The sequence below is a fragment of the Polyodon spathula genome, chromosome 3 (genome assembly GCF_017654505.1).
Source record: "Polyodon spathula isolate WHYD16114869_AA chromosome 3, ASM1765450v1, whole genome shotgun sequence".
NCBI lineage: Eukaryota > Metazoa > Chordata > Actinopteri > Acipenseriformes > Polyodontidae > Polyodon > Polyodon spathula.
This window is the reverse complement of record NC_054536.1, coordinates 86790336-86804706: the sequence shown is the minus strand read 5'-3', so window position 1 is coordinate 86804706 and position 14371 is coordinate 86790336. Positions and strand designations below refer to the sequence as shown.

At 39.0% G+C, this 14371-nt stretch overlaps 1 protein-coding gene across 3 annotated transcripts in view; it reads right to left on the bottom strand.

Annotated features, from left to right (window-relative positions):
• The window catches only part of LOC121313572 (glucocorticoid-induced transcript 1 protein-like), a 77638-nt gene that overhangs the window by 14473 nt on the left and 48794 nt on the right, over window positions 1-14371 (bottom strand). The window contains exons 4-5 of one of the 3 annotated variants that reach the window (XM_041246248.1): window positions 6626-6742; window positions 1603-1752 (exon numbers count right to left, since the gene is read on the bottom strand). In XM_041246248.1, the coding sequence (XP_041102182.1) occupies window positions 1603-1752; window positions 6626-6742 (267 nt within the window). The remainder of the gene's footprint in view (window positions 1-1602; window positions 1753-6625; window positions 6743-14371) is intronic. The other 2 variants (XM_041246249.1, XM_041246250.1) reach the window with 2 other exon arrangements.

Below are 14371 nucleotides of genomic sequence, written 5' to 3'. Positions count from 1 at the left end.
ACCACCATGGTTTAAACATATCCTGTAAAACTGAAAATGTACAATCCCTAACAAAAGTGCAAACTGCTGTCACAAACACATGCTTGGTGGTTGTTACATCGTATAAATATTTTTTTGTGGTCAAACTGAAAAAAAAAAAAAGCATCTGGAAAGGAAGAAAATAAATAAAACTGAACTGCAGTCCCTTCGTTTTTTTGGTTTGTTTTTTCTGATGGCCATGGATTTGAACAAGCTCACATTTCCTACAGTAATCATTGTCATAATAGACTTAGGATAGTTGTACCAAGATGAGCCAGTCGCAGTGCAATTTCGTCACGACAATTCGCAAAGTGCACATTTTGTCATATGTACTAAGAAAAAAATATGTTAATGAAGAGACATGCTAATTTATTAATTGAAATGTTATTTCCATGTTCTTATCGAGAGTTGTGCGACATTTTCTTCAAATAAAATAGCGGCAGTTGAGTGTGTGCAGTCTACTGCTCCCAACATGCTGGGAAAACCAGAAAAGTCCTTGAAATTTATTTTCAAGGCTTGTAAGTACACCCTCACTTTAGTGAAAATTAGGTACTTGGTTGTTCATCTCAAAAAATACATTGAGCACAACTGGCAACACACGAGAAAAAACAGACTGGGAAATGCCAGCAACAACTGTGACTGTTTAAAACATCCTTTTAAAAGTTAAACTTAACAAATTGATGCAACTGTAAGTGTCGCAATTGCGTGCAGCTTTAGTACATTTCATTACAGTATTGTTGATCCCTCATTTGCACTATCTCCACCCTGTTTTTGCAAATTTCTGCAGGAATGCCCAGACTTACATATTCATTTAAGGCTATAGGGCAAATAAGAACTGTGGCTGCAAAACCTTCATTAAAATGATGCTAACAGTGCTGCATTGGTTTAGTACATTTCACGTCACACTCTGACTGGTTTGCAACGATTGCGACAGATGCAACACATTACTACATCTACCCCTTAGAGGGTTATCTTCAAAAACTGTCATTTTGTTTGTGTGGATAGGACTTATCACACACAAAAAATCTGTTACCCAGTTACATATCTATTTTAGTAAGTCGTTTTACATTTACTCCTCCCCCAAGATAAAAGTTACGTGCTCCTGGCACTCTCAGGGCATCAGCAACAACTACACAGCATTACCTAAACTTTTGAGTTTACTTTCAATCAAATAAATCTAGGGGCAATATTGAGAAATAATAGGTTGGTTTTGTTTTTCTTTTGCCATAACATAACCTTACAACCTTCTCTCTTTTGAAAAAAAGGAAAACTGTAAAATTACATTAAAAAGCCCTTACTCAATGGTAATCACCATTATGTTTCCTTGAAAATAACTGCCTCAGTGTGAATCCAAAATCCATATGTTAACCAGCCACTGCTGCACTATATATAACCAGCCACTGCTTGTCACTATATATATGAATATATTATAATAATATATTATATATATATATATATATATTATTATCTTTAATAGGACCTTTTGAATAGAAAATTATCCTGAAAACTGAACCAACTGTATTTGTATCAACTGAACAATAAAACAGTGCATTTTAACGAAGGAGATGCATATAGACAACATACCTTCAACTCTTCCTTCTCTTCATTATTTTTAATAAACACTTTCTCCAGTTCATGATTTATTCCCTCCATGCTGCTTGGTACTCGGGAAATTGCGGACTTTGGCACTGGAATGTTTGATAATGGCATTGGGACTGAGCTTGACACAGATGCCTATGGAAATCATAAAAAAAAAAAAAATCTTATTGACTTAACAGGCAACATGCTATCAAACTACACTTTGACACTATAACAAACATTCAGCAGTATCAGTAATCACAATATTGCAACTACCAGATGGATCACTCCAAGAAGTAGCGGAAGTATGTCAATATGTCTGGAAACACCTTCTTTAAGGCTGGCAGCGTGCTACCAGAACAAATGGAGCATAGGTGTGTTAAAGAGGTCCACAAGATGGACACAAGGGATTTCAAATTCATCTTTATTAATCTTTTTACCCTCAACATCAGCAGACGTTAAATCCACAAAAGACTGCAGATTTTAGTGATCCCACAAGACCACACATAAAATGGCTTTATTTTCTGATTGGTTCCATGTGTGCTGGTGAACTGCTGGACAATTATCCTGTTCACTCACTTACTTCTCTGCTACCTTTTTAGGATTGCATGTGTCTTCAGGGTTCTCCCCAGGCCTTTTCAGCTGGACGGGCATCTGGCTAAGTGACTGTCGCTGAACAACCCTGATCCGCCCGTCTTGCAGATGCTACTGTGCCTTTAACGATAAGGATTGTTTGTGCTGCTAGCAGACTAGATCACTTGCAGGCGCTAGGTTAAAACAAAAAAAATCTTGGAACCACAAGACAGCTGTGTTGCGTCTTGACACTACATTTAACCAATCAGAGAGTTGAAGGGGTGGGTTTTCCGTTTTAAGCACTTTGAGAGGCTGAAACGTTAAAATGACTGCTAAAAAAATAAGATTATCTTCTAAGCAAGAAATGGTGACGATGAATGTGGAAATTACCAAACTGAAATGGATGATGAATAAGAAAATGTAGAAAATGAAAACCAGCGGCCTGATTATAGTCAATGAAGAGCAACTTGTAGAACTGGAAGAACCGCAGAAGGGCAAGTGTGTAAAAAAAAAAAGAAACATTGTGATAGTTGGAATGATGTTATGTGAGAAAAAAATGGCTTTTTTACAGCAAGGAATTGGGTGGTATGATGTGTAAGCTCTACTATAAACACAAAAAAGACTGGGTATGAATTAGGGTGGATTGTTATTCATTATTATTATTATAATTCTTTGTCTTGTACATTTAAGGTAAGGCAGTTTTATTTTTGCGTTAGAAGTGCTCCTGGCGATAATGCTCTGCCACACAACTGTACACAATTCCTGGGGAAAACCCTGGTCTTGCAGTTAATTCATTCAGTCAAGATTTATAAGGAAATACAATGAAGAAGGCACTAGCAAAAATGTCTGTTTAGTTTTTTTTAAAAGGTAATAGCAAAATTTGAATCCATGTTTAAATTGTCTATTTAGTATAAGGTAAGGACTGTGAATATAAAACAAGAAACATAATACAGTGAGCACAAGCCCCAATTAAAATATATAAAAACTTACTTCCAAATAAACATACAGTAAAATGCTGACAGATGTAGAAGAAAGCCACCCAGTCAGTTATATCATGAACTAACAGACATGAAGAAAAAAACTGCTGCACACAGTAATCTCCCCCTTCAGTACAACCAACAGAGGAAGACTATCTTTGTCACATGCAAGCCATCTGCTCAACTGACTTCAAACAGTTTGTTTCTGTATACAGGTCTGCTTCACTTTAAAAGGTATATGGAATGCTCAACTGCTAAACTGAGGAGACATAAATACAGTGATCAAGGCTTACTGTAAGGTGAAAATGTTACAAAGGTTATTACCGTCACTGTATTAATCAATCACATTTGTGCACCTACAGTACAAAGTATGGCAGAATTTAGTTCTGCTTCCTCAGTTTCTCTTCCTGATTACTGTAGTCATTAAAGCATCTCTTTTTACACAGTTATGATCTTGTGTGATTTTAATAATACTATGCAAATGACCCAGCTTCCAGTTAATTACCAAAGTGATGACAAAAGCAGCCTGTCTGATAAAAAAGATATGGCAGACTAAAAATATTTAAGAAAGACACATGTACACATGCAGAGGTTATTGGTGCCAGAGAACAATACACAACGAGAAAAAAAAAAAACAACAACATGCATAAAGGGAAAAGATAAAATGACTCATGAATAACCTTTCCAACCAAATGCAAGGCCAAGGTTGTAAATGATGAATACCGTATTACTTCAATTTGATGCCGCCCACGAATTAAAGACGCCCTATGATATTGAGGCCGCCGTCATATTTCAGCTTAAACGCCACTATCAATAAAGAAACATTAAGGTATCCCCTCCCCCACTAAAAAACACACACACACACAGTAAACAAATAAACAAGCTGACTATGTACATGTAACGCCCCCGTACGTAATTTACAAACTAATGTACACACACATAGTAAGCACATTTTATTTTATGGTAGTACAATTCTGAAAGAAATGAGAAGATTTAGTTTCGGTTTCTCTTACAGAGAAATTACAAACATCAAGTAACAGTGAGAAAAAAAATAACTGAGTAGGATGGTGGAAAGGTGGTGGGCTAAAAAATATCTCCTCGGGTACATAATTATTTCTTCTATTTTTCTTTAAATTATTTCTCGGCAGGCTTTCTGACGTTTTATGTCAGTATCTCTGTGTATTCCCAAACAGTCACTCAGAGAGAGGGAAAGCCCACACCCTCTTCCCCACCTCTCTGTGTCATCGCCATGACTGACAGGCGGATCCTACGAGACTGCTGTCTTACAAGGATATATTGTGGTTTTTACAGAAATCAAACTGATATTCGTAGGTGATTTTTGGTGCGGAAAACATCTACGTCACACTCTTGGTAACTATCACCGAAAAATGTACTGTAGTCAAAATCGATTAGCCACATGCTGCTACATACACAAAATAAGCAAACGCGATACTTCTGAAATGTAATAAATCATGTAATAATAAAATATTGCAGCGTTTAAAAATCGTAGTATTATTAATAAAGGTCACCCTTGTATAAAGGCCACCCTCTTTTAAGCGACGCAGTGATTTTGATCAATTTAAAACAAATGCTGCGGCACCAAATTGAATAGGGTATTTATTTTTGAGACAGTAACAAACAAATTATATTCAAAGCCTTCTTTACAATGCTAGCTAACCTTTTACAACAATGGTGTATGTCAGGTTCCGGTTGTAAAACAGAAATATTTTTGTGTGTGTGTATATATATATATATATATATATATATATATATATATATATATATATTTAAAATAATAACCTATTATTTATTTACTTTAGCTATAAGTGTGCTAGTGTATGTTTGTGCTTCAGCTGAACTTTGCATATCAAGTAATACCAACAGCTTTACCATGTCAATTTTTTGTATTTATCGATATCAGGCCTACCATAAAAGTGTGCTAGTGTATGTTTGTGCTTCAGCTGAACTTTGCATATCAAGTAATACCACAGCATTACCATGTCAAATTTTTTGTATTTATCTTATCAGGCTACAGTCCGTGGCACAGACAAATCAGAAATAACTTTTATGATTCTGTTCTCTTCAGATATCAAAAGCTAAGCAGAATTTTTTTTTTTTTTTACAGTGGTTGTATGGGAGATGACCAATGAACAGCAGATACTGCAGGTGTTGGTATCACACTTTTCTCTCTGGGCCTGAACACCACCAATTCCATAGCACAGCGGAGGTGCTATCCTATAGATGACACATTAAAGAATGGTTCTGTCAGCTTTGAGACACATTAAATATTTTCTGTCATAGCCAAATTGCAATTAAGGTCAAATTGTGGCCTGGATATATTTCAAAACCCTAAAATAATTCATTGGTTACTGGACATTCCTCGGTGGAACACTGTTAAAATATTTCACATGTGTGTCTTCAATGCAAACACAGCATTAAAACTAATTGCTAAGGTGGGGTATGATTAAAAACAGGTTGAGAATCCCCGACTTGGAGCATGTTCAAAGCAGCCACAGGACTGTGAACAGGAACTGACTAGAACAGAGATGTGATACATACCCTATTCAAATAACCCTGGCTGAGCCAGAAGGAAACAGTAGCACCATGGCTGGACAACAATCTGTTATGGTCCATGTTCAGGCTCTGCTAAGGAGTGGTGTGTGAGAGCTATAAACATGTACTCTGTCTGAACAGGATATTCTTTCTTTGGCAGAAATAGCATGTAGGCTGACTGTAGATCACATATTCAAAGACATAAGAGATGTGTTTATTGTTATTCATGTGATTCCCATTAAATTGAATTAAAAACAAAGAATACAGCTGTAAACAAAACATTTAGACAATAATGCAAAGTGTACTCCCTCCTTAGAGCAGAAACACATTTAGCATGGAAGGTTTTATATAGTATTACAAACATAAGTTACTATTTCAAATGGTTTCTGATAGAGGATGCCTAGGTACTGAGGCAGTTGCAGCTTTATAAAACAAGAGTTAATTTTTCTTGCACAACACCCACAAACAAACTTAGAGATATTGACGGAGTACAGCTATGTGTCGAGTATGAAGTCAATGGACCATATTCACAAAACGTTAAATACTGTTTTAAGGAATATTTAAGGCCTTCTTTTTGAAGAGCGTTCAAACAACAATGGTGGAAAAAAGGTTTCATAAACTGCAATCTTGATTTAATTAAATGTAACAAGGACTAAAAAAAATAAATAAAAAAATCAGTCTCTCAACTATCAGAAACAGCCATTAAAGTTTTGTGAATAGCGTCCAATATCCTGAAGCATTAGTTCTTGATTGTTGAGAAAGTAAAATGATCCCATTATGACACTGCTGGATTGGCACAATTATAGTACAAGCTACCCACAGGAGGGTGCTAATGATCCGAGCACACAGTGAATCTGCCTACGGCAGCCTCATACCTGTACACACTGTAGGACCCTAAGGGTTCCAGATGATCTCTTTTCACCCACCTGAGTCTGGGTGACTGTGGTGTGGCTGCCATGGAGAGGAGAATGATGTTCCTTCTCTTTGCTGTGCCGACTGCTATGCTTGCTGCGCTGGAGCTGCTGTCTTAGTTTTGCAATCTGCTGGAAATAGACCAGAGCGGAAGACAGTGAGACAGATTAAAAAAAGAGGAATGTCAATTACATGATACTTGACAAATAAAGGTACAAAATAAACATAAAAATGTTAAAAGGTAAATTTCCACCACAACATTCTTATATTGCACATCTGCAAATTAATCCTACATAACTACCAGTATACAGCAAAATACACCAAAACCAATCCTCCAGATCGCTGATTATTATCCTTCTAGTGAAAAAAAAAAAAAATCTTTATCCCAATAGATTACAATATATAACTTATTATACACCCAGATGATGTATTTATACTTTACAGCTTAGTAACTGTCTCCAACCTGTGACAATAAATTGCTTTGTATGACTTTTCAGTACAGGCAAAATATGAAATTACTTAATTCAATGAAGGATTCTAATGAAGCCAAAAAATAAAAATCTGCAGATGGACGGCACAGCTACAGTATCTATGACCCTTATTTGGCAGTGTCTTGGCATCATGAACCACCAAGGGAAGGCTGCAACAGCTCCAATTTTAATCCCTGCAATAAATCTAAAGCAAACGCTGGAATCTGAGCAGGGATGGATATTTAGGCCTGTTTGCACTCAGTGTATGGTATGTGTTTTGTTTTTATTTTATCTTTTTCCAGCAGGAAAATATTCTCATTTAGAATGTTGTGATAAATTTAGTGTTCATTTTTTGAAGCCCCTAGCCTTTCTGACCTTGTGACGAGGGGTTTTCTTGAAAAATATTGCTTTTTTGTCTCCTTCATGATTCTAATTCATGAGACTACTTCTGTACTCATGTGTGAGGAACCAGGAGACCTTTATTTTACCTTCTGACAGTTTTACCCCCTTCTAGATTATCTATAGCTATATAATCCAATGCTGTATAGTACCAGTACCACAGTGTGGCGTGCATTATTTGTTCCAACGAACCATTTCCAAATCACACATCCCTTAAGACCAGAACACAGTCAATTAGGTGTTTAAACCTATGCTCACAGAGAGATACTATATTATTATTTGTTTAGTTAGCAGACGCCTTTATCCAAGGCAACTTACAGAGACCAGGGTGTGTGAACAATGCATCAGCTGCAGAGTCACTTACAACAACATCTCACCCGAAAGACAGAGCACAAGGAGGTTAAGTGTCTTGCTCACGATCACACAGTAAGCCCTTTTCTTTAACCACCAGACCACACAGCCTCCCATGAATTAACTATAAGGCAATACTGTACATAAATGAAATGTCCTGACATAAATTAAACCACTTACCGTGCAGAAGGTGGCCATCTCCCGAATTAATTAAGTGATTAATTTGTTGCGGGAGATGGTCACCTGCATAAATACCTGCAGCTCTCTGCTCTCCGGGTGGGTGTTTGGAAGTGGAAAACAGAGAGCGAGAGGAGCGATTCATTTAAAAACAGCAGATATAAGAGCAGTGAAGGCAATCCCCCAGCCTGACCTATATTTGTATTTTGTGCTTGTGATTTATTTTTGTTTAAACCTTTTATTTTTGCGCTCTGTGAGCAGTGTTTATTTTTGTTTAAATATTTTATTTATTTTTGTGTTCTGTAATAAACGGTGCCACAGCGCGTCTTTTTGAACTGCAGATACCTTTGTTGTGTGCTTCCTTCTTCTGGTCTGACGTCACCGCTCAGCCATTTCCAGCCACACGTGGTGTCCAGCCTGGGATCACCAGGGCCTCCTGGACTCAGGCCAGAAGAGGTACTGCAGCAGGGTACTGCAGTTTCGTTTTTTTTTTTATAATTTTTTTTTGGAGTGGAGAATAGGAGGAAGGATGGGAGGAAAAAGGAGGAGCTGGAAGAAGCCACAGCAGCTAAAGGAGAGAGGTGAGAGGAGATGGTGGTCACGGGACCCCACCTGACTGGGACCCCCATACTGGGAGGACGAGCAGGAGCAGTGGAGGGCTGAAGGGGCCCCCCTGAGCATCATGTGCAGGGAGTTTGGGCATGACCGAGAGGACTGCCCATACGAAGACCCCTGCTTCTGGAAGGCCTACTCAATGGGGACGGTGTCCTGTGCGTCTGGATGGTTGCTGGAGCAGCAGACCCCATCATTTCCACAGGCCAAGACAGAGAGGGAGGTGAGGAGGAGGCAGAGAGGAAGGAAGGAGCGGGAGAGAGGTGACAAAGACCTGGACTGGGAGGAGCCCGAAAGTCCTGCGCCTGAGTGAGAGGAGCCTGAACGTCCTGCGCCTGAGAGGGAGGAGCCCGAACGTCCTGCACCTGACTGGGAAGAGCTCGAACGTCCACAGCCCAAGAGGGGGGAGTCGGTGCGTCCAAAGCCCAAGAGGGTTGAGTTGGCAGCCCAGGTACCCACCAGCAGAGGGAGAATACCTGCTGGTTCCACCTCCACCGCCATGGGAGGAAGGCGTGTCACTCCCACCACCACCAGCAAAGAAAGAATACCTGCTGGTTCCACCTCCATCGCCAGAGGGAGAATACCTGCTGGTTCCACCTCCATCCCTGTGGGAGGACTACATGCCGCTCATACATCCACCAGAGGAAGGAGCGTGCCTGCTGGTTTCCCCACTGCAGCCAGAAGGGGAGGAGCCCCTGCTGCCTTCGCCAGGAGCAGAACAGCAGGAGCTGCCTCTTTCTCCACCACCACCACCACCTGGAGAAGAGGAGCAGGAGCTGCCTCTGTCTCCACCACCATCACCACCTGGAGAAGAGGAGCACGAGCTGCCTCTATCTCCACCACCAGGAGTAGAGTAGCAGGAGCGGCCTCTGTCTCCACCTACCCGCTAGAGGGAGAGAAGCAGGAGCTGCCTCTCCCTTCAGCACTGAAGGGACCAGGGCAGGATGCTGCCAGACCTCAGCAGCCCCTGCATAGGTTGCTGAGAGGAGCACAGTGGTAAACCGCCCGGCCGCAGTGGCTGCGAAGAGGGCCAACCCCAACACCACAGCTAGACCGGGCTCTCCTCCCGCCGTCGCCTCCCGAGGGTCCGCTGTCGCCCTGCCTCGCACCGCCCAAGGAGGCCTGCCTCACACCACCCAAGGATGCCTGCCTCCCACCGCCCAGCTCCCCCAGCCGCTCTTTCGCAGTAGGTCAGAAGACCAGTTCCCCCTGCTACAGTTCGTCTGGAGCCACAGAAGAGGGAGCTACCAGCCAGGAAGACATGGGGGGGAGGAGGACCTCCCACCAAGGCCACCGCCATGGATTACTCCAGACACCTCTTCTGGGACTTTGAGATTGAGGGGGAGGTGGCCGTTGGGGCCATGTGTGCTTTGCACAAGGGGGGAGGGGGGGACATGTAACAGGGCGAATAGCCCTGTACATTTAGTTGTTTATTTTTAGAACAGGGTTTCCCCCGCCCCTGTACTGTATTTGTGTTTGTGTATTTATTGTTTTATATTTATATATATATGACGGGGTGGCCGTGCGTTTTGTTTTGTTATTGTTTTTGCATTGTTTTGCAGCTTGGATGGGAAGCCCCATCCACATTAAAAACTTGTGCAGAAGGTGGCCATCTACTGAATTAAGTGATTAATTTGTTGCTAATCAGAGATGGTCACTTGCATAAATACCTGCAGCTCTCTGCACGCCGGGTGTTCGGAAGTGGAGAATGGGAGAGTGAGAGGAGAGATTCATTTAAAAACAGCAGATATAGGAACAGTGAAGGCAATCGCCCATTCTGACCTACATTTGTATTTTGTGTTTGTGATTTATTTTTGTTTAAACCTTTTATTTTGTGTTCTGTGACCAGTGTTTATTTTTGTTTAAATATTGTATTTAATTTTGTGTTATTTAATAAACGGTGCACGCTGCGCCTGTAAACTGCAGCTACCTGACCTGTGTGTGCTTCCTCCTTCTGGTCGGACATCACCGCAACGCCATTTCCTGTAACACCTGGTCTTTCTAAATTCCTGGACTATTTATATTCATTATCTGGAAAGGCGAGCTCAGGCCTGCTGTGTTTGTATCCAAACACAATCCTTTACACTTGCACTCAGTTCTTATCATGAATGATGAATGTGCTGTAGTCCACATAACCTAGTTAAACAACTGAGCTCTCCAGAAAACATGAAAAAAAAACAGTTTTAACCTTTAATATTCTTATCCCTAGAGCTAATTTAATTACACTAATGTTGTGAAGCCAAACAAAAATTATTATTAACAAAATACATTACAGCATTATGGGGGTGTTGCTATGAAATAAAAGCTTTCAGTCTTCCTATTAGTCTATGCATAGTCTTTACACAAAGGTTATTACATTGTTAATGTTAAAACAGGTTTCCTAAGAAGAGCAATCATTCCCCGAGTGCCCATTAAAAATGTTTTCCGAGACTGTGGTGCAGTGGCTCTGTACACTGGGCTTGGTTAGTCAATGCATACCTTTTGAATTTTAAAACATAAAATACAAGAAGTGGTAATAAAATGGCCACATTGTTGTATGGAACAATGTCATTCTATGGATTATCTCTATGATAAGGTGTGACCAGAGTTGGAAATGCAATTATAACCTTAACTCATGGACACTACCAAACTTTTCTTATTTACAAGAAAAGGGTGTCACTTGTGTTTGAAATTACCAATGATTAATAATACCACTTCCAATGGGCAGCTGCAATACAGTTCATTATCCACAGTTTTGACTTGGTCCAGTGTAGTATAACCATGGTATTTGTTTGTTAAAATCAGTCTAATAGAATGCACTAACAAACATACTTTATTAGCAGCATTTGTACTGCACAGGAGTTGGGCACAACATTGAAAGAATAACTGCAATATGCACCCCACCCTGGGTTCACATAGGCTGTGCTTCACATCAGTAATTACAGTGTTCTGGAAATGAAATCCCTCAATGCAGTTACTGACACTATTAACAACTGTTGGTCAGTGCTCTTGTATCCAAGGCATTACAAATTACTGATGTTTCACAAACAAAAGTCTTGAAAGAATAAGATTAATGTCTCAGATTTCTACCCCTAACTTCCAGAAAGGAGAATGGTCATGTATCTCTAAAACTATCCGAACACCTTGCAGCCTGGTCGTGTTGAATTGTCCCACGTGTTGTACATTGTGGCTCTAAACCCCATTCAGTGTAGTGGCAGGCATTTCTAATGTTTTGTACAACCTTCTACAGTATGCACCCTTTTGTTTTGAGAATCAAAAGCATTTGTTCTTTTCAACAGTGGCAGCTGGTTTTCAAAAACTACTACAATCTCCATAAAGAGTGATCAAGTGTAGGTACAAGTAAAAGAGGTTGGTTTGCTTACAGTTATTTTTTGTAGTAAACAATTTGTATTTTGTATTTTGTAGTATTTTGGAATCTAAATTTCCAAAGTGAAACAGAAATCCAAGCCTTTAAATTATCTTTTCCCTATCAGAAAGCATTTGTGTTTATGCATTAGGCACAGGACCTCCTACAGTTCTGCAGTATTTAAAAGCACGGTGGCCCAAACCATATTCATGCATACTGTAAACATCATCAGTTTAAAATATCTCAAGCTTCCAGTTTGTTTGGAACATTGCTAATAATTTGTTTGCAAAACCTGATTCCGATGTCCCTATCACCCTATCACATCTGCCAAAAATTATCATTATCATTATTGAGAAAAAAAGTCTTCTTGTATTTTCGTTTTGTTTGGCAACGCTGGTAAACACATTTCCATACGCGCTCATAAGATTTCCATTCTTAACTGCAGTACCAAAAAAAAAAAAAAAAAAACATGTAGGAGGACATTTGAATAATACTGTAATTCTAATAATAATAATAATAATAATAATAATAATAATAATAACAATAACAATAACAATAATAATAATAATAATTTTGCAGACTTTAAATGATAATCTTACAAATTCTCTATTATTATTATTATTATTATTATTATTATTATTATTATTATTATTATTATTATTATTATTATTATTATTATATCAAGGGGAGAGTTTATGTTTATGAATCAGTGAAAGTTTCACGCCATGTTGCACACTGTACACCAAATGGATCATTTTGTGGTGCTCATAAAAAACCCCAAAACTCCCTTTCAAACACTGATCGAGCCTCTGTGTTTTTAGCACTGCCAAGCAAGCCCAAATTTCCCACTGACTGTATCACCAGCACTGGTATACTGTATATTGTAAAGCTCCATGAAAATAAACAGGTTCACACAGGCAGTATTCGTCCAAACTGTTTATGGTGAACACAGGTCAAAGAAATAAAAAAAAAAAAGGATGGCTGTCAGCCACGGATCACTACCACTTGCTCTCCACTTCACAACTCTGTTTCAAAATGATTATGCCAGAGAATATATTCTTGTGTGAGTATATATTTATATTAAGCATGTAAAGCTAGATTTTTTTTTTTCAAAATAGGCTTAATCACTGGTATGTCAAACTGTACAACAGAGCAAGTGTAGTAATAAAACATGTCTTTAAAAAAATAGCCTGCCGAGGCTGTCATTAGTTTAGACTTGACTGTAGAATGCAATCAATAACTCCTTGTTATCGAATGCTGTCAAATGCTGTCATTCACTCTGATAAATAGCAGGTTGACGCTCAGGACCAATGAAAACTTTATGCTAATGAGGTAATCGTTAACCTTTCTTTCAACTCGTTAAAAATATGCCTTCATTGACGAAAATGGTTGGGGCTTAACTTATGAATAGCAACTGTCATTAAATAGGCGGCTATGGACAAAATCCGACCATGTACTCCTGTTTTCTCATTTCGACAGGCCTTAACCCTTCATGAATAGACCCCAGACAGTGGTGAGGGTATTGAATGAGTAGCCACTGTGAGAGGATGTAATCCATTTTCATTTTAATACATTGCTTGTACCTGAAATATCTATATTAGTACACAGTCCCTTGTTAATATAGACACCGTATATTTGGCTATGCCGACACAACGTACTTCTCCCAACAATATCCAGTTAAGTGTGATGCTCGGTCACTGTGAACTGCATGATTCAAAGAGGCATACTGAAACAAAATTGCTGTTACACTAACACCAAAGATAAGACAAATGGAAGAACAGATACAAGTAGCCAATTAAATCGCTAAAATTAAGTACATGATTCAAATAAAACTATATAAACTCATACTCTACAGAGTTTAAACTAACTGCGATACATCAGTTGGAAAAGGGTGGGAAGCTTGCAGTGGTTCAAAACACAAAATGTGGGTTAATAATTGAAATACTGAATTATTTAATTAGTTTTGCAAAGAATGTCTAACTCATACCAACTGAGAACAAAAGTAGCAGGTACTGTAGACTGTGTTTTAATTGCAGCCATGCATACACTGTAAAATGTTCTATGTAATTGTAAAAAATATGTATTGGTGTAAAGTGCGTGCAGTATAGGTACCGACAGTATCATAACAACTCAACGCGGCACCATGATCCATGTTGTGTTAATTGTGTAACTGCGATAAAGTCATTTTGTCTCAATTTAAAATAATCCTTGTATTTTCGCGTTGTACAGTAATGTGTACAATGCAGCATCATGTTGTGTTACCAGTAGCCTACAGGCTAAAGTAAAAAGAAAGTGTGCTACGTATTCATTTGATTTTACTACTGTATATACTGCATACTGTATAGGCCTACTGTAGATTTATATTTCTACATAATGTAAAGTGTACAGGGAACACATTGATGTCA